The sequence below is a fragment of the Vulpes lagopus genome, chromosome 12, assembly GCF_018345385.1.
Source record: "Vulpes lagopus strain Blue_001 chromosome 12, ASM1834538v1, whole genome shotgun sequence".
Classification (NCBI taxonomy): Eukaryota; Metazoa; Chordata; class Mammalia; order Carnivora; family Canidae; genus Vulpes; species Vulpes lagopus.
Window position 1 is genome coordinate 7,935,667 of NC_054835.1, and position 23,840 is coordinate 7,959,506.

General features: G+C 50.3%; 1 protein-coding gene across 3 annotated transcripts in view; it reads left to right on the top strand.

Moving 5' to 3' along the window:
- The window catches only part of FUBP3 (far upstream element binding protein 3), a 53,358-nt gene extending 31,381 nt beyond the window's left edge, over nt 1-21,977 (top strand). For 2 of the 3 annotated variants that reach the window (XM_041725152.1, XM_041725151.1), the window contains exons 8-19: nt 1,158-1,256; nt 5,110-5,214; nt 6,494-6,596; nt 7,227-7,327; nt 10,180-10,321; nt 14,126-14,286; nt 15,053-15,126; nt 15,423-15,503; nt 15,685-15,761; nt 18,324-18,395; nt 19,660-19,787; nt 20,747-21,977. In XM_041725152.1, coding sequence (XP_041581086.1) covers nt 1,158-1,256; nt 5,110-5,214; nt 6,494-6,596; nt 7,227-7,327; nt 10,180-10,321; nt 14,126-14,286; nt 15,053-15,126; nt 15,423-15,503; nt 15,685-15,761; nt 18,324-18,395; nt 19,660-19,787; nt 20,747-20,755 — 1,152 coding nt within the window. In that variant the 3' untranslated portion in view covers nt 20,756-21,977. The remainder of the gene's footprint in view (nt 1-1,157; nt 1,257-5,109; nt 5,215-6,493; nt 6,597-7,226; nt 7,328-10,179; nt 10,322-14,125; nt 14,287-15,052; nt 15,127-15,422; nt 15,504-15,684; nt 15,762-18,323; nt 18,396-19,659; nt 19,788-20,746) is intronic. The other variant, XM_041725153.1, reaches the window with a different exon arrangement.
- The last annotated feature ends 1,863 nt before the right edge of the window (nt 21,978-23,840 follow it).

Genomic DNA, 23,840 nt, shown 5'->3' on the forward strand with positions numbered 1-23,840 from the left:
GCTGCCTGACCTTAAATATGTTTGTATATTTCTCCAGGGCTCAAGAGTCCTTGTCTGTAAAGGTGGGGAAATGCCCACCTCACTCTTGTAATGAAGCTGAAATAATACTCGTGATTTTATATTTACTTAAGATCCTTAGAACAGAGCCTGTTACTGAGTAAATGCTCCATGAACACTAGCTGCTCCTATTCCAGAACCCCTCATGTGAGACACGGGAAGCCAGAAATGTGTCAGAATTGAACACCCCCAGAAGGGCAGCCCATGTGGCTCAGCAGTTTAGCTCCACCTTCAGTCCAGGGTGTGACCCCAGAGTCCCTGGATCGAGTCCCATGTTGGGCTCCCTGCATGGGGCCTGCTTCTCCCTCTGCCTATGTCTCTGCCTCTCCCTCTCTCTCTCTCTCTCTCTCTCTCTCTCTCTCTCTCTCTGTCTCTATGAATAAATAAATCTAAAAAAAAAAAAAAAGGTAAAGAACACCCCCAGGAAGTTCCAGGGCACATCCTGTAATCAATCTGATGCCTGTTGGCCTAGCCAAAACATCGTGACAGTCATAGTCAGTGAGAGAAGGGGTACAGATATGCTTCCATGAGTTTGGATTAGTTTTGCTGCCAAATGAGTTATGAGCAAACTTATTTCCAAACTTCTGGGCTTTTGAAGTTGCAAGTCAGGGGTCATGGGCTGCCTAGTGTGCGCTCTCACGCACCAGCACTTGGCCTGGCGGGCACTCTAATGTGTGCTCTAGGGTCCTGGAAGCCAGAATCCACCTTTTGCTCCCCCATGCCCCAGCTCTGAGACCTTGGGCAGCTTGCTCTCAGGGCCTGCCCCATCAGTGAAATAGGGCAGCAGGAGCCTTTCCTTCTCAGAGCTGTGCATGGGCCGTAACTAGATGATGTTAGTCCCTGATATGTCATAAAAGTAGTTCATTGGATTGAGATATTCTGGGGACCAGGAGAAGAGGAGGATTTGGGGAAATGGTTTTCCATATCACACTTGGCAGCTGTCTAGCATGAACGGTACACTGGTGTTCTCAAAGGGCGGTACCTTGTGGTAGGTGGGACGTGCCTGATGGGGGATGGGGCCCAGCCCCATGCTTCTTGCACCATGCTGCGTTCTCGTTCATGGCGGTGAGGGCTGTACTGCTGGTGTGCTTCCCCCACAGGAGCGGACAGGTGTGAAAATGGTCATGATCCAGGATGGCCCATTGCCTACGGGAGCAGACAAGCCTCTCCGCATCACTGGAGACCCGTTCAAAGTACAGGTAGGAAAGAAGTCACGAATGGGGCAGGTCCTGGGTGTGGGGCTATCACTTGGGAGGAATGTGTTGAGCTTGTATGTTATTCAAGAAGTTATCTGGGGATATCTGGGTGGCGCAGCAGTTTAGCGCCTGCCTTTGGCCCAGGGCGCGATCTTGGAGACCCGGGATCGAGTCCCACATTGGGCTCCCGGTGCATGGAGCCTGCTTCTCCCTCTGCCTGTGTCTCTGCCTCTCTCTCTCACTGTGTGCTTATCATAGATAGATAGATAGATAGATAGATAGATAGATAGATAGATGATAGAAAGAAAGAAAGAGAGGGAGGGAGGGAGGAAGGAAGGAAGGAAGGAAGGAAAGAAAGAAAGAAGTTATCAAACTGGGTGTTGTTTTATTTAAGGTGAACTGTTGTCCAAACTAAGCGTGATGATAGGATATGAGGTCGGCCTGTCTCCTTCAGAGCCGTTTAAATTAATTCAAATTAAATGAGAATGGAGTTTCTTGTTTACACTGGCCATATTTTGAGAGCCTAAGAGCCACATGAGGATGGCAGCTCTGGTCATGGACAGTGCACATATGGAACATTCCCATAAATGAAGATGATTTTGTTGCACTGATAAGATGCAGTTTTCCATCTGTTAGCCTTTGGATACCTCGGCTGCTGGGTCTCTCTGGCTCTTACTTGCTTGTTCTCTCTTGGTTCTATTTTACAAGACTTCCCGCTTAGGTGGGAGATGAGCACCCCACCCGTATATGTGTGCCCTCCTAGCAAGCGCCCTGTGCCCTGAGCTCCCAGCCACAGAGTATAGCCCATTTCTGAAAGCAGTAAAGGGCTTAGGTTTAGACCATCTGGGGCAGTTCCACCCTCTGACTCTCACTGCCAGCAGGAATGTGAGTGGGCTGCGGGTGTGGGAATGTGTCTGTTCTCTTGAAATACGAATGTTCTTTTCCTGCCCACTGCAGCATACTGTGCCTTTGCTGCATTTAGAGGACTTCCAGGGTGGCATACCTTGGTGAGCTAGGCTGTCAGCAACAGCTGTTTCTCCACAGGAGTTCTGGGGCTTTGAGCCAGTGGAGGTTACCAGTCTCCTGCAAAATATTTCCCCCATTCTTCCCCTCCCACGACGATACTTTATTTGCACATATATGTATTTGTGCTTGTGTTTATGTAGGTATATATGTATGTTTATTGTAATTAACATGATATGGCAGTCTCGGGGTACAACAGGATGATTCAGCACATTGCAAAATTATATCCATCACGACTTGGCTCACCATAGTGTGCTTACCATCCATCACTGTGCAGTTATTAAAGTATTAGTGATCATGTCCCCTGTGCTGTACTTCTCAACTCCGGGACTTACTACTTTTATAAATGCAAGTTTATACCTCTTAATCCCCTTCTCCTATTTATTTCCCCCAATTCTTTCTTTTTTAATATTTATTTATTAAAAGAGAGCATGAGCAGAGCAGAGGGAGAAGCAGACTCCCCACTGAGCAAGGAGCTTAATGTGGGGGTCAATCCCAGAACCCTGAGATCATGACCTGAGCCAAAGGCAGACACTTCGCTAACTGAGCCTAGGCACCCCTGTTTCCCCCAATTCCTTTTTTTTAAAGTATTTTTTTAATTTTAATTTTTTTTTTAAGATTTTATTTATTTGTTCATGAAAAACACAGAGAGAGAGAGAGAGAGAGAAAGAGAGGCAGAGACACAGGCAGAGGGAGAAGCAGGCTCCCCCCGGGGATCCTGACATGGGACTCGATCCCAGGTCTCCAGAATCACACCCTGGGCCAATGGCAGTGCTAAACCGCTGAGCCACCTGGGCTGCCCTAATTTTTTTTTTAATTTTTTAATTTTTTTAAAAATTTTTTAAAAGATTTTATTTATTCATTCATGATAGAGAGGGAGAGAGAGGCAGAGACACAGGCAGAGGGAGAAGCAGGCTCCATGCCGGGAGCCCGATGCAGGATTCGATCCCGGGACTCCAGGATCGCGCCCCGAGCCAAAGGCAGGCGCTAAACTGCTGAGCCACCCAGGGATCCCCTAATTTTTTTTTTTAATTCAGTTTGCCAACATACAGTATAATTTCCCCCAGTTTTTAATGTTCTTGTTCAGCATAACTCAATTTGCTGTTATCAGGAGTTCTTCCAGTCCAGGTACATAGGTAAAAATCCTGGTTTTAGGGACACCTGGGTGGCTCAGCAGTTAAGCATCTGCTTTTGGCTCCAGGCGTGATCCTGGGGTCCCAGGATCAAGTCTCACATCATGGTTAAGAATCATGATTTTAAAGCAGAATTGAGGGCCAGTGATTCAGACGGCCTCAGGCCTTGGACTCCAGGCAGTGGTGCAGCACCTCACTCCCCTCCAGCAGGCCAGGGTCCCCCAGGTGCCTTGCCCCTCCAAAGCATCTCACCTTCCTTTTTTTTTTTTTTTTTTCTTTCTTTCAAAAGATTTTTTTAAATTTATTTATGAGAGAAGCAGAGATACAGGCAGAGAGAGAAGCAGGCTCCATGCAGGGAGCCCCATGTGGGACTCAATCCCAGGTCTCCAGGATCACGCCCTGGGTTGAAGGGAGGCGCCAAACCGCGGAGCCACCCAGGGATCCCGCATCTCACCTTTCTAAATGTGTGCACATTGGCTCCCTGCTTGCCTTCTCTGGTGGAACTTTCTGTTCTTTTATGAAAGAGCTTATTTTCTTGACATTCCACGCATTTGCAGGAAAATCACAACAAAATATTTTTAGTTTTTTTGTTTTAATTTTAAAAGTGCATGTATTCTACATTTTTTATTTGGGAAAAGCCATTTCCTTTGTTTAGGATAAATGGTTGTTTGTTTTTCTCTCCCCAACTTTTTATTAAAAAAATCTTTAGACATACAGACAAGTTGAAAAGATGAACAGTGAACATGTACTTGTGTAGCCTCTTCCTACCTGTCATTTTGCCACACTCGTGTGTTTGTGTGTTTTATTTATTTACTTATTTCTGCTTTACCATTTGTGAGTAAGTGACAGATATCATGACCGTCTGCCCGCAGATCCTGCAGCATGTATCTCCCAAGAACTGGTTTCTATAATCAGGCCTAGGAAAATGATAGCAAGTCTCATAACATGATCTTATAGTCCCATGCTCGCAGTTTCTCCAAATGTCTGAAGACTTTAATTCCTGTTTGTTTGTTTTTATTTGGCTGGTTTTTCCAGAACCAGGATGCAATCTGGGTTCCCAGACTTGAGTTGTTATGTATGGCTGATGTCCAGTGCAGGTTCCTTGAGGCTGGGACTGGTATGGGCAAGATGGACTGACTTAAAGTGCATTGGGGGGGCAGAGGACACTGAGTGTGCCTCCAAGAGCATCAGGCCTGGGAGGTAGTCTTGCCAGGTGGTAATTGGGATATTTGATCTCTGGGTGTTGGAGGATAGATTCAGGCCCCCTAGGCTGGCCTTTTCCCTCACCTCCCTGGAGCTCCTCTGTGATGGGTTGCCTTGTAATGTCTTTTACGTGGAACTTGCCTACAGAGCTCTCAGAAAGAAACAGTGTGCCAAAATGCCTCAGGGCCATAGTAATCAATCTCTGACCTAGCACAAATGTGCTGATCCAACTGTGGCTTAAAGGAAGGCAGGCCCTTGTCTGTGTGGATGTCTTGGGCTATGTGAAGAACACGTCACCTAAGATTGGTCTATGTGACCCACCCTAGCAGCCTCCTCCTGTCCCATGTTGTGATACAAGAAGTAAGCTCTCCCACAGCTGAGCACCTTCTGAGTCTTTAAGCCTGACTTAATGGGGTCTGATCTTGAAATTTCACCTGGTGTCATGTCTTTTCTTAGGATTTTGTTTTCCATAATGTCTTTCCTCTGTGTTTATGCAGCAAGCGAGAGAAATGGTATTAGAGATCATTCGAGAGAAAGATCAAGCTGACTTCCGAGGTGTCCGAGGTGACTTCAGTGCCCGCGTGGGAGGAGGCAGCATAGAGGTATGCTTGTCCTACAGGTTAGTTTCCAGGCAAACGGGCTGCACTTTTTGATTGTAGGCCACACTTTGGTTAGCTCTTTAACCTTGAGTAGTAAGTGAGTGAGCTTTGATCTCTTCGAAGCCTGGGTGGGTGTGAGGAAGGACCGAAAGAGTCAACCATAGGGAGGGGAGCCAGCTGCATGCATTTCAAGGAACGGGGCCATCTTCCTGGTTGTGAGGTTTTGCCTCAGCACTTTCTTGCTGCCCAGGTGAAGACTAGAGGCCAGATTTTCTCAGTGCTCTGTGTTGTGATGGTGTCAGACCTGGAAGGCCGACTTATTGATGAGGTGGAATGGAATGAAAAGCTTTCCTTTATTTTTTGAAATGTTTTTAAAGATTTATGAGAGAGAGGGACAGAAGGAGAGTGCAGGGGCAGGGAGGGGCAGAGAGAGAGCATCTCAAGCAGGCTCACTGCTGAGTGCAGACCCCAATGCAGGGCTTGAACTCACAACCCTGAGACCATGACCTGAGCCAAAACCAAGAGTCAGGTGCTTATTTGACTGAGCCACCCATGCTCCCCAAAAAGCATTCCTTTACAATGAAGTTTTGAGATACGCTGCACCGTGGATAGAGCTTGCAAACATTATGCTTAGTAAAGTAAGCCAGATACAGAGAGACAAATACTGTGTGAGTCCATTCATGTGAGGCGCCCAGAATGGGCAAGTTCCCAGGGGTAGAATGTAGAGCAGAGGTGACCAGCACTGATGGAAGGAGACTGTTTAATGGATACATAGTTTTGGGGGGTGATGAAAAGGTTTTGGAAGTACAGAGACTGTTGCTGGTTACACAACGTTGTGTGTATATTTAATGCCACTGAACTGTATACTATGTAATGGTTAAAATGATAAAGGTTATGTGTTCTTATATTTTATCACAATAAAAGAATGAAGGGGGGACATTTTCAAGGACCAGTGTACATGATATATTTATGCTTATTTCATAGAATTGGGAAGATAAGTTTGCCATCTTTAAACTTTTATCTATAAGGTTTATTCTTAATTTTTATAACTAATGTGATGAAGTCTCAGATGCATTAGCTAACTTAATAGGCAAGAATGTAATCATCAATCACGATATTTTTCCTAAGAGGGGAAAAATATGCTGTATCATATCATTTCTAGGAAGGCACTGCAATCAAAATCAAGTTGTTTGTTCTTTGGGTCTTTTTTTTTTTTAATGTATCCTTTAAGAAATAACAGATTTGCAGACAGCTCTGATAGATTTTGTTTCCCTGTGCTCAGGTGTCTGTGCCAAGGTTTGCTGTTGGGATTGTAATAGGAAGAAATGGGGAAATGATCAAAAAGATTCAGAATGATGCCGGGGTGAGGATTCAGTTCAAGCCAGGTTGGTTTTGATGATTCTCAAAAATCCTTAGTGCTATGAAGAATTATAAAGTACTTAACAAGACAGGGACTCTATAATTAGCTCATGTGTGTTCCCTCCCTCCCTCTTTCCTACCCACTCCTCCCCCCCATACTATTACCAAATTATCAATCTAGCTTTCTCCTCTGGGCCCTCATAGCATTTCCAGCTTTTAATTTTGTCAAGGAGAGACAAAAAAGAATCTGTTATTTTGACTTCATTATTTAAAGATAAAACCATTTAAGAAAAAGACTAACATCTTAGAATAAAGGACAGTTCTTTAAATTTTGTAGATTTGTCTTCATGAGCAAAATTACTTACATTGCCTTAATTTTCCTCATTTCTCTGAAGATGGGAAAACATTGTGATGGGTTAATTTTGACACCCTATACCATATATTACCAGCTCTGCTTTCTTTTGCCTTATTGTCTTGTGTTTCTGTAACGATATCTTTTTAAAATGCCTGTAATTACATAAGAAGCGAGTGTTGATATAAACCATCCAAAAAGATGATTATGCATCTGGTAGGAATATTGATTGCAAATCAGACTGACCTTTGTTTCCAACTAAAGTCAGGCTTTTCCTAACCCTGTCTCTCATTTTGTTCTACAGATGATGGTATTAGTCCAGAGAGAGCTGCACAAGTCATGGGACCCCCAGATCGGTGTCAGCATGCAGCACATGTCATCAACGAGCTTATTCTTACAGCCCAGGTGAGTCCAGCTTTCTGGAGTTCAGACACATCACCTGCAAAAGCAGAAAGTGCCACACAGGGTCTTGAGGCAGCACCAAAGAGAAGTCACGCCCTCTTGGATCACATTTCTGGAGCTCAGTGCTCTTGCCAGTTGCCTGCCTCCAGGTACATGGCTGGCAGCTTTTCTACATCTGCGCTTTTCCTCCCTTCATGTATTTTGTTACTAGCTTCTTGCTCTTTGTTATACCAGATATCCTAGATACTTTGCTCTTTGTTATCTAGGTTTTCTTGACACAGTAAGTTCCTGACTGTGTAAACTATTTGGAGAAGTACAGTGCAGGTCACATTTCAAGCCATTGGGTATACTTTGCATGGAAATATATTAAGTAAACTCCAGGGCGCCTGGGTGGCTCAGTTGGTTAAGCATCTGACTCAATCTCAGCTCAGGTCTTGATCTCAGGGTCATGAGTTCAAGCCCCACATTGGGCTCACGCTAAGCATGGAGTCTCTTTAAAAAAAATAATAAATGCTTGGGCAGCCCAGGTAGCTCAGCGGTTTAGCACTGCCTTCAGCCCAGGGTGTGATCCTGGAGACCTGGGTTCAGGTCCCACATCGGGCTCTCTGCATGGAGCCTACTTCTCCCTCTGCCTGTGTCTCTGCCTCTCTCTCTCTCTCTCTCTCATGAATAAATAAATAAATAAAATCTTAAAAAAAGAAAAAAATAAACTCTAATCTTAGCTTCAGAAAACACTTCTGGATCCTCCAGAGTCTTAAAGCTGTCTTCACACACTGGATTCCCTGCACTTCTCTCTCAGGATGCGAGCAAGCTTGTGTGATGCTGTTAGCATCTCCACCTGCCCACCCCCCCCCCACCTTCCCCCCATCCCCACCCCCCTGCCTCCCATTGTGAAGTGCTCTGGGAACCACTGTGACTGACGCTAGGTTGGCATGTCTCCCAGGTGTGCCAAACTGAGGGCAAGTTTAAAAATACCTGGAGGGGGATCCCTGGGTGGCTCGGTGGTTTAGCGCCTGCCTTTGGCCCAGGGCGCGATCCTGGAGTCCTGGGATCGAGTCCCACGTCGGGCTCCTGACATGGAGCCTGCTTCTCTCCCTCCTCCTGTTCTCCGCCTCTGTCTCTCTCTCTGTCTCTCTCTCTCTCTTTCTTTCTCTCTGTGTGTGTCTATCATAAATAAGTAAATAAATCTTAAAAAACAAAACAAAACAAAAAAAAACACCTGGAGCTGAAGAGAAGCACAGATTGGAAACTGTAGCCCGAGCTCTGCTGTTAGCCAGACAAGCCTGTGGGACAAGCCTCTGAGCCTCCCTGGGCTGAGCTCTCGACCACAGATGATTCGTATGCACCAGGTAGTGCAGCCCACACAATCCCCCAGGTCTTGGAGTGGCCATGTTGAAGTTACAGGCTTATAGCCCCCACCACAGACTCCAGAATCAGCATACCCCAGAGAGGAGGCTTGAGCTTCTGCTAGAGTTGCAGCAATTCTTAGGATTAGACAAGTTCAGAAGAGACCAGTGTCCTTGGTAACAGGAAGAGTCTACAGACCCAGAGCTACAGAGATTCAGGGCAGTGGGGAGACAGCCTCATCTCTGAGACTCTGGGGAAGGCCAGGAAGTCGGCTATGTGTGCACGTACCCATGTGTACATACATTTTAACATAAATCCCTAAAATTGCTTTGTTTACTCATCATTTGTCTCTCATAAAAGCCGAGTGCAAGGAAAACACTCTAGTCGTCTCTGTTTTCTGCTGGTTTTAATTCTGTAAACGCTCAGTTTACTCTTAATCAGCACAGGTAGGTTCTGCCAAACATTTGTCCACTATGTTGAACATCTGTTTGGCTTCTCCCTTCCACGAAGGGGCTCTCAGCTTTGGCCAGACTTGCCCTCAACATATAAAAAAGAATTTTTTTTTAAGATTTTTGTTTATTCATGAGAGACACAGAGGAGAGAGAGAGAGGCAGAGACACAGGCAGAGGGAGAAGCAGGCTCCATGCAGGGAGCCCGATGTGTGACTCGATCCCAGGTCTCCAGGATCAGGCCCTGGGCTGAAGGCGGCGCTAAACCACTGAGCCACCCGGGCTGCCCACAAAAAAGAATTTAAATGCTGCAGCTCCATAGTTACTCAGAGAACAGAGACCTCCAATGAGATTGGCTGCCCCTGAATGAAAAGAACCTTCTTCTGTTAGGTGATGACCATGGATGTGCCCTGTTCTGGGGGCCCGGCATGAGAATGTCGGAGGCTCCTCCACCCCACACCACAGGCCCACACACCTGATTTGTTCCCTCCTTTTTTGGGAGAATGGCACAACCCGGCTATCTGTAAAAGGCTTTTATCCTGTTTGCTAGTTGGATTGTGAGGTGCTCTGACCACCCACAGCAGTGTCTACGGAGGGGAGGATTGGAGGCATACTCGTCACTTTGAAATGCCTGCAGCTCTTCCACATCTAATGCCTGGCTGGTGGGCCCAGCGTGTGTTAGCCACGGGAAAGGGCAGACTCCATGAAAACGGAGAAAACGGCTCCTGATACCTGGACAGTAGGGCCCAGTATTTAAGACTCGGCAAGAGGGCACTGGGCTTCAGCCCAGCAGTGTATACCTGACTGCGTGTTTTAGTTCAGTACAGTGGGACTGTTTGTGAAACCACACACGTTCATCTGCACATGTCCTCAGTGCTCCTGTGATTTGTGTTAATTCTGGCTTTGAAAGAGCACTTCAGAAACTGAAATGTGGCAAGGTGCTCAGGTTCTAGTGTGTGGCACTGATTATATCCTGTCACTTCACCTCCTCCCTGGGGCTGAAAAGTGGTCCTGGTGGCAGAGGCAGAAATCTTTACTTGAGCTTTGCATCCTTCCTAGGAAAGAGATGGGTTCGGAGGCCTCACGGTGGCCAGAGGACGAGGACGTGGCCGTGGTGACTGGAGTGTGGGAGCCCCTGGTGGCGTCCAGGAGATAACCTACACGGTGCCGGCAGATAAGTGTGGCCTCGTCATAGGCAAAGGTAAGGGGCCACTGGTGGAGTTTCATGGTTCCCCTCCATCTGTCCTACCCGACAGCAGAGAGGGCCCAGATGGTACCTCCAGAACATAAAGTCGGGTCTATTGGCTGCACTTGACTGCAGGTGCCAGGTCTGTGACATCAGCAGCCTTCCGTAGAGACCCTGTTGGGTAGGGTCTTCTCATGAACATGCACAGAGTGGGCTGTCGGTTATCATGTACAAACAGACCAAAAGTAAGACCCCACTGCCTGGTGAAGCCACGTAGGTTGTCAAAAAGGTCCCCTGCCCAGGATGATGGGGCCTCTGGATGTGTGTCAATCGACTGATTAGTGATTAATTTGCCTCCCGGGAGCTCAGAGGAACAGTTGAGATAATTCCTCAAGTGAAGGTTGCCCTGTGACAAATGTGTCACTTTTTGTGCTTACTGGATTTGGGTATTTGGGCTTTATTGACACGTGTAAGAGTGGTTTTTATCCTTTAAGCACGTTTACTGTGAACAACGGACACCCTGTGGAGGGAAATAAAAATTGACTGGTTAGTTGTTTCAAGGCTTTGTAGAGAACATTAGGTAAGAAACCCTTGTTAGTGCCTGATGTAGCCGCTAGCCATCCATCACTGAGAGCAAGGGGAAGAGCAAGCAATTCCTGGGCTGCAGCAGTCTGGCCTCCCTGGAGGTTCTCGGGAAGCCTCACCCTGGGCAGCACACACAGGTTCACCTCTGGCCTTTGTATTTGCCTTTGTACATGTTGGAGGAAGTCAATGCAGGCTACACCGCCCCCCCCCCCCCGAGTTTCTCCAATTTCTGCCACCACCTCTCTGACCTGTGGGAAAAAGCTAACATTCCACAGAGCACAATTTGGGAATGGTCTTGGTTGGAGAGCTAAAGCTGCCTTAGCATACTGTCCCATGCTAGCACATGGGGGCGATCCCTCCTGCTCCTCATTCACCTTCTAGAGTCTGCATTTGGCCCTGTCATGGCCAGTGTCTAAGGTATGCTCTCTTGAAATGTCTATCTCCGGTCTCTGTGTTGTCTTCAAGAGTATTAATCTTTGGAGGTGGTAGGAGCAACGTGAGTTTGTTTTCATTTCCTGGCAGGGTGTATGTGCTGATCAGTGTTTAGGGGGTGCTGTCAGCTGCCCAGATGCTAGTGGTAAGTCAGAGCCACTACCCATACCATCAGCTTGGCTGCTGTGAGATTGAGACCAGTCAGTGCCTGTGGGTTGAGAAGCAGAGCTTGGTGTCTTTGCCTTTGGAGGACCATGCTGTCAAGGAGGGTTGACTCGCTGACTGTGTGTCGGCTCTAGACGGGCAGCCTCGCTGTCTGTATTGTGACCAGTCTTGGTAGTCCGTTAAATCTGGATGTGGCCAGAACCGCCCCTTGTAGTTTGTCCTCCACAAAGTCACCCTGAGTGACTCCCACAGGGAAGTGACTGCTCTGTGTCCTGGGGCTCTGACAGCAGCCTCAAAAGGCCCAAAGTTTTGTCAGCTGGGGTCTCTCTTTACTGCTGCTCTCTGCTGCATGGGTGTGGACACACACACGCAAGCACACACACATACATGAGGCCTGGGTATGGGGGTGCATCTTCTGAGAGAAGGTGTGTGGATGAGGGTAAGGGAGATGGGAGAGGGAGCCACCAGCAGTCAGGCCATTCCCCCATTCCCCCCCCCCCCCCCCCCCCCCCCCGAGCTTCCAGCTCCCAGCTCCAGTCCTTGGACAGACGCTGAGCCTCCCTGGGCCCCTGCTGGATTTCCATGATAAATACAGCAGTGGTGACAGATAGTGTGGCCAGCCCTGCTCTTGTCAGCCAGGCTTTTAGCAGGTTTGATTAATTGCTTTACGATTTCACATCCAGCCGGGGGGCCACTGGTGGGTCGCTTCTGCCCCCCATCAGGTGGAAGAATGGACAGGCTGCTGAATGAGCCTGTAGACAGCCACCATGTGCCAAGCTGGTGACCTCATTTTGAAGGAAGATGAACTTAAATTAACTCCTTCCGGCCCCACGAAGTTTTGTGGTGCCTCTTCACCTTATTAGCATGCTGCCCGGGGCTTAGGGGAGAGGGCCTGGGGAACTGCTGCTCCAAGTGCCCTCCAGAGGACTGCTAGTCTGGGCGGCGGGGCTCTCAGCCTCAGACACGAGCGCGGCCTTTTGTGCTCTTGCCTCGGAACCAGCGGCACCTGGGGAAGGCTGGAGGATTCCTTCCAGCTCTGGGTGTGCGGTAGGAAGGCTTCCACTTGCTCTTCTTGCTCTTCCTTCAGCCCCAGAAACACTTTGCTCAGTAGCAAAGCTGCCTGCTTTTCATGGTGCAAAGAGGATAAATTCACCACCTCTGAGCAGAGGACAGTATTTCCGGGCTGGGAAGGGCTTACTCCTGCCGAGGCCGGCAAGCCGCTGGAGGCTTCCTATGACTTTTCTGCATTGGCCAGTAGTTTGCTCGAGTTGGAAAACACCTTTTCTTCCACCGTAGCAGAACTTTAAGAAAATCATGTGCGTAACACGTTGGTGTGTTGCATTGTTGTTTTTCATTTGCTCTTAAATTGAAACCCAACATCAACTAAACTGACACATGGCACAAGCCAGTTTGAACAAAGCTTTCTCTGAAAGCCAGCAGCCTCCCAGTTTCTTCCTTCCTGTGGTGTCTGCCTTCAAGAGGCCGCAGGACCCCCGCTCCATCCTTGCCTCCTGTTCCCGTAGCATCCCACCATAGCATCCCACCGAGGATGAGATAAGACACAACACAGGCAGGGCCTGCTCTTGGGACCCCCTCCTTGTCTACCTGCTTGATAGGTGCTCCAGCAGCAGGCTGGAAGGACTATGGACACATTACCCTAAAATGACAAATACCATTTGAGGTTAGTTTTGACTCTGGGCGGGGTGGAGTGACACAGAGACTGGCCTTTAGTCTTTGCCTTTTGATCATTTGGTGGGGCTCTCTGGTCACCTGCACCAGATTGTCTACAGATTGTCTTCCTAAATTCGCAAAACTCTGGGCTCCCAGGTTTTCCTTGTACTCTGCCCTCTACACCCCACCCCACCCCCAGTTGAGCAGAACCGGTCTGTAAATTCTGTGAAATTTCAAAAGAAGAATCAAACCATTGTGACACTGCTGGAGCTTTTGTTACGCAAATCTCATTAAGAGACTGGAACTCTCACAGGTTTTTCAAAGGGTCCAACTAAATTTTCATTACCCCACTCCACCCAGGCCTCTCTCTCTCTCTCTCTCTCTCTCTCTCTCACACACACACACACACACAGACACACACGTATCCTCAGCTGCCTCTCTGTCTAGACCTGCCTCCCCTTCCCCCACCCCCGCCACTGCCCAAGGAAGAGGCAGGGACTGGAGAAGTGACAGCATGGGATATTGAAGGCCCGAGTGGGCTCTGGGCATTGTTGGAGCCAGTGGCCCTGTCTGTTTGCCCAGTGGAGGGAGGGAGAGGGCAGAGCCGAGGCCCACAAGGCTAAGGATGGAGTGTCTTCCCGGGGCCAAGGCCTGGCTGCAGCAGGAGCAGCACGAGCCAGCCTCTGAGGTTCCCAGTTCCATCATGCACCTACCCATGGGCTCCAGGCCTTGGCCTGGCTCGGAGAGAAACACTGGCTCAGCTCATAAGCCTGGTTTTGCAAACAAGAGAGCCCTAACATTTGTCCGTAGGGTTTCAGAGTTGATCCCAGAAGGAACTTCTCCGCTCTCAGACCGGTGCTGGGGAACAGATAACACCTTTCCTCCTCTTCACAGCAGAGTACTGCTGGACTGCTGGGTCTGCCACAACTGCCACTTATCCTCTGTCTTGTGTCCGCCTGCCCGCAGGGGGTGACAACATCAAAAGCATAAATCAGCAGTCAGGAGCGCACGTGGAGCTCCAGCGGAACCCCCCTCCCAACACTGACCCCAACCTGCGAATATTCACCATCAGGGGCATTCCTCAACAGATCGAGGTGGCCAGACATCTCATAGATGAGAAAGTTGGCGTACGTACAAGGTCCTTCCCCTGCCTGGCTTAATGATAGCTGGGTTTTCTTTTGGATGTCCAAGGTACCTGCTCTTCCCCCAGAACCATGTACTTCCTGTGCCTTTCAGTCCTCGTGTCACGTGAGGGCGGCCCCTCCCACTTTGCCAAGGGGGAAGGTCGGGGCCCAGAGATGCCAGGGCCAGGCCCTCTGGCAGAACTCACCAAGGCCACCGCAGCTCAGCAGCTCAGGCCCAGAGCCGTATCCCCTGTAGGCTTAGATGAACAGCCGGGCGGCAGCCTTCCCCCCCAGCACTGCCCCCGGACTCCCGCGGGCGTGGCCCTGGCAGCCAGCCCTACAGGCAGCTTTCATTGACTCTGGCTTTAGTTTCAGGCACCTCAAAGCAGATAAAGAAAGGGAGTGTTGATGGAGGACAGATTGGCCACTGCTCACCTCAAAGGGGACGTAGAATGGCAGAAAGAGCCATGGGCCAGCCTAAATTGACGGGAGAGTCAAGCAGGTTGGTCCCTACCCCCAGGGTGACACGCTAGGGCAACTGTGGTGGTGCCGTGTTGGCTGTGTGGTGGTATCGGTCACTCGATGGGGCAGAAGCCATTTCTGCAGATAAAGTCCACTGTGGGGAAGCAAGGCTAGCGAGTGTCATAGGGTATCTGTATTTTACTTGACTCTGTCTCCCCGAAAGCTGTATTTTGCCTTGGGGTGGGCCTGGGCAGAGGGCAGAGGTGCAGCCGACAGCAAGTGAGAGCTCCCTCTGTGCCCTTGACAGGGGACCAGTCTCGGAGCACCCGGAGCCTTTGGACAGAGCCCCTTCAGCCAGCCACCTGCTGCACCTCATCAAAAGTGAGTCTCTTGGGTTGGTCTCAGTGGGAAGAGTTCACCCTGTCTCAGGAGGTCCTCTTTCCAGCTGCTTCTAGGGAGTGCCAGCCAAAAGCCTAGAGTCCTGGGTTTGAGCAAGATTCCTCCCTTTGCCTCTCTCCACCGGCCCCTGTAAGCCTGTTCACAACCCACTGACCAGTCCTGGGGGTGAGAGCCTCCCAGAAGCCAGAGGGCCTTGGGGCCAGCACCAGCATCCCTCAGCGGCTCTCCCCACCTGGTCCTCGGCCCACTGTGTTCATTTGTTCTTTACTTTCTTTTAGCACATTTCCCCCAAGGAGCTCAGGCTGCTTCCCGAGCATTGCTGCTAAAGTGAACGGAAACCCCCACAGCACCCCTGTGAGGTAGGTGACTTCTCACTCCATCTCTGCTCCATCCCTGCGGCCCTCCTGGGAAGGGGGCGGAACAGTGGGGTGGAGGGAGCAGAAAAGAGCCAGACCAGGGATGGCTTGGTGGGAGGTGGGCCCAGGTGAGGAGAGGGGGATGTGGCCTGCTCTGGAACCAGTGGCTCTCTTGTCCTCCTAGTGGTCCTCCGGCCTTTCTGACCCAGGGATGGGGCAGCACCTACCAGGCGTGGCAGCAGCCCACACAGCAGGTCCCAAGTAAGTGACGCGGAGGAGATGGGACCGTGCGCCCCCCCTCAGGAGGGCCAAGGGGCTGGTGTGTCTGAAACACTCTAGTCGCACATCTTGGCCAGTAGGCCCGGCATGTCCCTCCCCAGAGATGCCGGGAGCCTCCCGGGGCAGGGGGAAGCCACCAGCTGAGCAGGGATGGCAACTGGCTCCCTCCTGGCCCTCCTCTCAGACCTTTCTTTCCCATTCCTCTGTTCTTAGAGCTAGGGGCTGGTGTCTGCCTTGTTTCCACAAACGGGTCAGGAAGGCCTGCAGGCTTGGACCTGACCCTGTCCACAGCTCCTCCCCTCACTTCCCTCCTAGGCCCCCCGCACTTACTGGGAGCCCTCCCCACTCCCCAGCTCTGGCCTCCTGGTGACCATGTCTCTCCCCCCCACCCCCCCATCCCCCCCCCCGCTTCTCTCCAGCACTGGCTTAGAAAGGATGTTCCTTCTATCTCCTGAACTTTCAGAAAGCACAGAGCTGGAGAATTAGCTCTGCTCAGTGACACCCTGAACCTGCCCTCCGGCCCCACATGAGTTTCAGGAGCCATTCTGGAGTTTTATTGCTGGTAGAGCCACCTTCACAGCCTTCAAAAACAAAACACACACCTTACCTTTGGGTTTTCTGTCCCTCCGGAGCCGTGGCCTGCTTGTGTTTGAAGGGATTCTTCAGTGCATCTGCATGTGATCCTTGCGGCCCGCCAGATGCAGGACCCTGCATGCAGCTTTTAGCTCCCCGGGTACTGTGCCTCGTGCTGGGCTTCTCTTGTTTCCCCCTGAGCAGAGTGTCTCTGCACAGAAGCCCTGCCTGGGGGTAGCTGCTCAAGGTCACAGCTAGACAAGCAGCCCAGTGGGGTCGGAGTCCCGAGGCCGAAGCTATACATGGCATGTCCCCTTCCTGTGCACTCCAGTTCTGTTGTCTGTGAAATGAAGGGTTTAGGTTTGATTTCCAGAGTACCCGTGAGCCCTAAAATTGTATAGCTTTTTTTTATTCCTTTTCCTCCCCAATATTTTTTTTTAATATGAAATGTCTCAGACATACAGAATAATATGAAGAATTTTACCACGAACACCTGTACACCACCTAGAGTGTGCCAGGCCCATTTCACTGCACTCACTTTGTCCTAGAGCCTGTTCCTGTTTTCTTTGCTTCTGTTCTGATCAGAAAGTGCCCTCAGAACAAGAGAGGGCCTGGGTTGAGTTCACATTTTGCCCCATTGCTCAAGACAGAGACTGAGAGAGAGCCCTAGGCTGGGGGGAATTTGGTAGGGGACACATCCTCTTGCCTGAGGGGACTAGACCCTGGGGCCATGGTTCTGCAGAGGCCCTGCCCTGCTGGCAACTTCAAACCCCCACTGGCCCCAGAGGGGTTGGCAGAGGCCCGTGGGTCGAGTAAAAGAAAACAGTGCCTGGTTTCTTGCCTCTGTTCCCATTGCTTCATCTTGTTGTGTTGAGCTTTGTCTGTCTATAGGAGGCGGTGAGAATTGGTTCTAGTGAACTCTCATTTGGAAGAAACCTCTTGCTTGCCCAACCCTTGGCGTCTGCAGAAAGAGCTCTTGCTGCCCTTCTCCTGGCCTTCTCCAGAACCACCTTGTTCTGTTCCTCGCATCATCCTGAGCCGCTTCCTGCCGCACTGGGAGGAGGGGGTGGGGGGTATCTTTGCCTTTTGGTCCCCCACCTCACTTCTTCCCCCTGCCCCGCACACAGACTCCCCTCACCCCACACCCCTCCTCAGACTGCAGTAAAGTAGCAGGAAAGACACTCTGCTGTGACTATGGTCACTAGCCACCACCTGCAATTCTAACAGAAAACCAAATGCTGAATGGGGTCCGAGCAGGTGGACACGTGAGCCAGCCCTGACCTCAACAGAAGGAAAGGTCCCTACTTGTTGCCTGGTCAGGACTTCTAACCCCTGCAGAGGCAGGCTGCAGTCACTCGCTCCCCAGATCTTTCCTGCCAGTGCCACACAGAGCACGCGCCCCTGGTGGGGTGCCAGGAACAGCCCCACACACCTCCTCTCCCCGTCCACTCCTACCCCAGAAAGGCACGAGGCCAGATTGAGGTCAGATGCATGTTGTGGCCCTCAGCCCCTCTGCTGTGTGTACGTCGTCTTCTGTCATTGTCACAAGCAATGTCCAGGCCATTTCCCCTCACGCTTCCTGTGCTTCTGCTTGTCCAGAGTTAAAGCCGTCAGTCTCTGAACGGAAGGGTCAGGGGAAGAGTGTGGTCAGCACCACTTGGATTCCTTGTTCCATCCGAAGGCCGATTCAGTTCGGGGAGCCTCAGATGAGGTCACTCTGGTCCCGGGGCGCCCTGAGCTCATATCTCCATCTGAAGGATCAAGGCTCTTCCGACCCTCTGCTCTTGGCGGGGGGCAGCAGTCCTGCCCAACTCCCTCCTCCCAGGGGCCTTAGTCACACCTCGTGGGCCTGGGTGGAGGCCCTCTGGGGCATCCCCGTGTCTCCCCACGCCTGGCCTGCTGCTGCCTTAACAGGCCATGGGGCCCAGAGCCGGCACCAGGGGCCTGACTGCTTTTGTGTTCTCCGCACAGGCCAGCAGAGCCAGCCGCCGAGCAGCCAGCCTGACTACAGCAAGGCCTGGGAAGACTATTACAAAAAACAGAGTGAGTGAGACGGCCCTCTGAACAAGCAGACCCTAGACCCAGAGCCCCCGCACCTGGAGGCCTCGCGGTCGTGGTGCCCTGTCACCTTCGTTCTCCCTGCGCTCTCCCTGTGTGACTTCGTTCTCAGTCTCTGCCTTTGTCTCCCTGTGTCCCCTGGGTGTCTGTCAGAGAAGACGTGGTGGAGCCGTCTGCTGCCCCCCCCCCCCCCCAACTTCTAGACACCAGAGAACCTAAGGACAAGCTCGGGGCCAGCTGTCCGGCCTCAGCCATCCCCTTTGGAACCGCTTGGCCAGGACTCAGAGCAGCAGGCCCCTGGTCCCTGACCATCTTGCCTCCACCCAGCTCTTTCTGATCCTTTCAGGGCAGGGAGGAGAAAGAGGGTAAAACTCCAAGAAGGCGGCCCAAAGTTGGCGTGGGTGCCAACTTGCTTGTTTCTTTTCTTAAGTAAGCTCATTTTTTAGTTGTGCCAGAAACTAAACCCATCTCTTTAACGGTTAAGAGAAGAAAAATCTAGTTACAGCAACCGAAAAAAAGCCCCCAAGTGAATCCTTTAAAATTAGCCCTAATTCCTTTGTATTCCAAAAGTACCGAGCCAGAGTGTGGTTGGAGGAGGTGCTCATGTGTCTTAACTGCAGAGTATGTTACCTGCTGGTTGACAAAAATCAGGTCAAAGAGTGTCAAAGAAATGGTTACCCTGGTGTTTGGATTGTCACCCCATTGATAGCTTGGGGGGTTGGGGCAGTCAGGGAGGTCCTCGTCACCCAGAGCACCTGCTGGAAGGCCAGATGCCCAGTCTTCCCCAGCCCTCCTGGGATTGGATGCTCTGTACAGGTACACCCTGCCCCCAGTGGGGCACTTGAATTCCTTTCCTTCTTCCTCCCTCCCTCCTCCTCTCCTTCTCCACCTCGCTGTGTGTCTGTGTCTCTCTCTCTTTCTCTGGCCCTGGCAGCCCATGGGGCAGGCAGACAGAGGCAGAGATGGTGATTTTAAGAAGACGCATGTGCGATCTTGTGGGGGCAGAGCAGGGACAGGTAGCATGTGGCTGAGGGTCCTTTCTGCAGCAGGGCCCTGGGCAGTGCCCAACCGCACAGCGTCCCAAGGACCCTCCAGCGCCAGACTCACCGGCGCCCAGAGGGAGAGCGCATTGGCTCTTTTTCCAGCTGCCCCCGTCTTTGGGAAGGGATTCCTCTAAGCTGACAGCGTCCTTTACCTCCTCAGACACGTCCCCACCCCCGATAACCCCTGTGCTCTCCTTTGTCATCAGGTCACGCCGCCAGCGCTGCTCCTCAGGCCAGCTCCCCGCCGGACTACACAATGGCCTGGGCGGAATATTACAGACAGCAGGTGGCTTTCTACGGGCAGACGTTAGGGCAAGCTCAGGCCCACAGCCAGGTCTGTAGTCCATCACCAGCACCGCAGGGCCTACCCAGACCAGTCCTGACCCCCTTTCTGCCAAACCTGTGTGTGTGCCTGACCCCAGGGCAGGAACGCGGCTGCGGAGGGATGGCCCTCGCCCCTGTGCCACCCAGCATGGCAGCTGTCTGCTGAGAGGCCAGCGGGGACCACGCTGGCCCCCTCCTCGCAGGTTTGGGCTGAGTGGGAGAGGAATTGGCTGTGCAGTCTCTGTAAGGAAATGCCCGGTTCTCTCTCATGTCTCGGCCCTCAGTGTGCAAGGCTGAGTGACACTCCAGTTTCTCTTGCTAGGCCTCAGTTTCCCCAGCCGTCAGTGAGAGTGGCAAGCCTGTGGTACTGGGCGGGCTTGGCACTATGGTAGGGACCGTGGGAGACACCCTGCTGCTGCTCTTAAGAAGGTTGTGTGGCCAGACTGTTCCCCCCGCCCCCCCGCCCCCCGGCCCTCAGCAGTGAGGGGCAGCAGGGAGAGGGCAAGTCCACACCCTCTGAAGGCTGGGCAGGGCAGAGCACCAGATCTTCATCCCGCACAGAAAGCTGGAGGGCTCCATCCAGTCAGAAGCCAAAAATGGATTTCTTAGTAATGTAGGAACATGACCAAAGGCCCCCCCATGCACCTTTCAGGTGACCTGCTGCTGACCAGGTCCCCACGGACCCAAACTTGCTGGTCATCTCACTGCCAAAATTGGCCCTCTGTGCCTGGGCTCAGTGGAGACAGGTGTCAGGGCTGGTGGGCAATGGTGGAAAGGGTATCTCGTGCTGGCTCCCCTGCTTGACTAGCTGCCCCAGGACCTCCTGTACAGGAGAGCATGTGTCTGGGCCAGATCCGGAGCCACAGGGGAAAGGGTGACCTGTCACTTCCCTGCCTTCAGAGCCCCAGGCTGAGACAGGACACAAGAGCTGGCCTCACAGACTAACTTCTGTCCCCTTCCTTCCCACAGGAGCAGTAGGACAGCCACCTGCAGCTCTTTTCTCCCCGAAATCATTGTGAGCAAAAACGTATTTGTAACAGAGGTTTTTAGATTTGCAAACCTTTTGATGAAGAACCTTTGTTTTCTGTGAAACACTATATTTAGATTAACAGGATTTTTCTAAAAATCGGGAAAATTAGTTACTAAAAATTGCTGGTAATTTCTGTTTCATTATTTTTGTTTGTTATTTCAAATGTGTAAGCTCTGGGATTCTTTTTGGAGCAAGACCTGCAGATTCAGGCACCAGAATGTGCCTCAGAGCAGTGACATTTCAACACGGTGTGTTTGTTTTGTTCCGTTTTGTTGCGTGTCTTTTTATTTACAGTTTTTTCTGTTGCAACAGAAAGTGGCTTGGAAGTCTTAGGTGGTATGTAACAAATTCTTTAAAAAATTTTTAAACAGTATTTAAATATTCTTAAATGTGTAAATTCATTAAATGTTTTACTTCTAATTTCTTGTTATCTTGGCTGTCTGGTTTTATTGCATTTTTTAAAAAACTGAACTATTATGTATTGTAATTAATTATGTGAATTCTGAATTGAGACAGATAATTGTATTGCTGTCCAACAGGGATTGGGAGGGGGCATTTTATAGGGTTTGTATAATTTCTAGAGTGCTAAAGGGTAATATAAAAATGTGTCCGTGTGTTTAGCAAACGTTTTTTTCCGTGTCTCTATTACCAGTGGCAGTTGTGTATCTAAGACCTCCAAGCTTGTTTTAAAAACAAAACAAAAAACCTTTCTTCTCTCAGAAATATAAATACTGTTATTTTTAATATTAAAAAGAAATTCGATATAACTTTTAACAAACACTGTGGAACGTTAAACCGCGTGAAAATGTAGTAACTGTTGTTTAATTCCGAGATGTTTCTTCCTTTTTTTCTTTTAAATATTTTCTTAATATTTGTCAAATTAACTAGATGGATAAATAAATCTAGTATTAACCACCATATGAATTAAATAATTTTGATTTAATAAAAGGGATAATATGATTTTCAGTGTTTACTGTAGTGCAACTTGTACAGATAACATGTATTTTTAAAGGAAAGAAAAACGGAATCGAAGCTATTTTTCTCGCATTTTTAATTGACCCGAGGGACATTCCGTTTGAAATGTACCGAAGTTACAGTTTCTGGATTTTTCTCCTTATTTTCCTTATAATGCTTGAAATGTCTAACTATTAAAAAGCAATTGGAAAATGTTATGCATGTTTTTTTTTTTTTTTAAATGTTCTTTTTATTTGACTGACAATTCATTTTACACTCTATATAATAAAATTTCCACAAGACGTCTTGTGGGCCAAGTATTTTTAGTCTGTTTGCTTTCCTTGTGCGACCTGCCCCCTGCCCGCTCCCCCCACAATGAAATCGAGCGGACATTCTTGCAGTTCGCAGCCTGTCGGTCGTGCTGCACTACGCGAGCCCGACTCGGCGCGCAGCCTAGGTGCCTAGCTCCTTCGTCACGCTCATTTTATTTTAATGGCTTGGTATAATTTGACAGTGTGACTCGAGACTTGATTACCATCAGCCCCTCTTACCTGTCAGGTCTAAGCAGCTCTTGACGTGGGTGTGAGATCAAGAAGTCAATAACAAGTTTCCTCGTGCAGAGGCGCTGTCATGGTAAGTGGAGCTGGAGGAGTCATTTAAGGGAGGTTGTGACCAGCTCTGCAGACCGCCCGCAGCCGGATCAGCACTCTTCCCGTAACTGGGTCAGCGCACCCCTGCCTCCGCCCGCTTCCCCACACCCCTGCCCTGGCATGCAGTCGCCAGTCGCCAGAGGAGGTCGGGCTGGTCCTGGCCTGGCGCCCTGGGCTGCCGGTCCTTCCATGCTTTCTTGGTACATGCTTCTCGGGCTGCGGCTGCCTGGGCCGCTCCCCTCTTGTCCCCGGCACTCAGCCCGCGGCTGTGTGGCTGTGCAGTGGGGCCAGGTGGCATTTACCCTCCCAGCCCCGTGCCCGCTGTGGGGCATCAGGTGGCTGGGAGGTGCCAGCAAACATGCTCGTTTTCTTTTGGTGTTTCCATTAAGGAAACAAAAGGGAGTGTCCTTACCCATAGGTTTAAGTCACGGAGCGTCCTGCGGTTTCAGGACACAGCGTGACAGTGTAGGCCCTCCACTAGAGGCTATCGAAGAAGAGAGAAGAGCCTTTGACTCCTCTTTTTCTCTCCTTCCTTTCCAGTCGGTTGAAGCAACTGGCTCTGGACACAGCTCCTGACTTTAATATTTGAAAATGCCCTGCCCTTTGCTGCTGGCTTTACGTGTGAGTCATCTCCTCATTTAGACGCCGGTGCTGTGAGGATCCCGTGCACAAACCTCCCTGCAGCTCGTGTGCATGCGCGCGTGCGTGCGTGTGTGTGTGTGTACGTGCACTCATGTTTCCAGTTCAGGTCCCTTTTCTTTTCTCTACCCCAAGCTCTAAGAGGAGGGGAAAAAAAGCATCTGTGGCTCCTTGAGGCCGAAAAGGGGTGTGGAGAGCAGCCCATCTGCAGCCATTCTGAGGCCTGTTGAAAGCCGGAAGACAAAAAGGAGATGTGGCATCTTTAACTACACCTCTAGAGAATCGAGTTTGACGTTGAGAAATTGAATAGTAAAAGCCACTTGGAAAGAAGGAGGGGCGAGCAGGAGGAGGGCATAAACGCTGATGATGGTAATGGGAGTTGGGGAGAGGGCATTACAGAGAATACTTCCTTCTAATTCATCTTCCAAGCTCTGTGCCAAAACAGCATTTGGCATGGTTCACAGGGAGCGATTGTGTGATAATGAACCCTAAGGTGTCCCTTAATTGAAGACTGAGCATTGCGGTTTGTGCCAAGAGTCATAAATGGTGCAGGCTTGCGGGAGGATGCATTTTCTTAAATGTATCGGTAAGTACAGATTAGCACTTGTCCCCAGTGAAATGCCCATACTATAAATTATGGAAATCTCTCTCTCTCTCTCTCTCTCTCTCTCTGTGTCTCTCTCTGTCTCTCTCTCTCTGATGCAACCTTTTATTGAGGCAGGGGAAGGCGGGGTACAGTACAGCAGGAGGCGGGGGGAAAGTTTGCAAGCATATGAAATTTGGCCTCTCA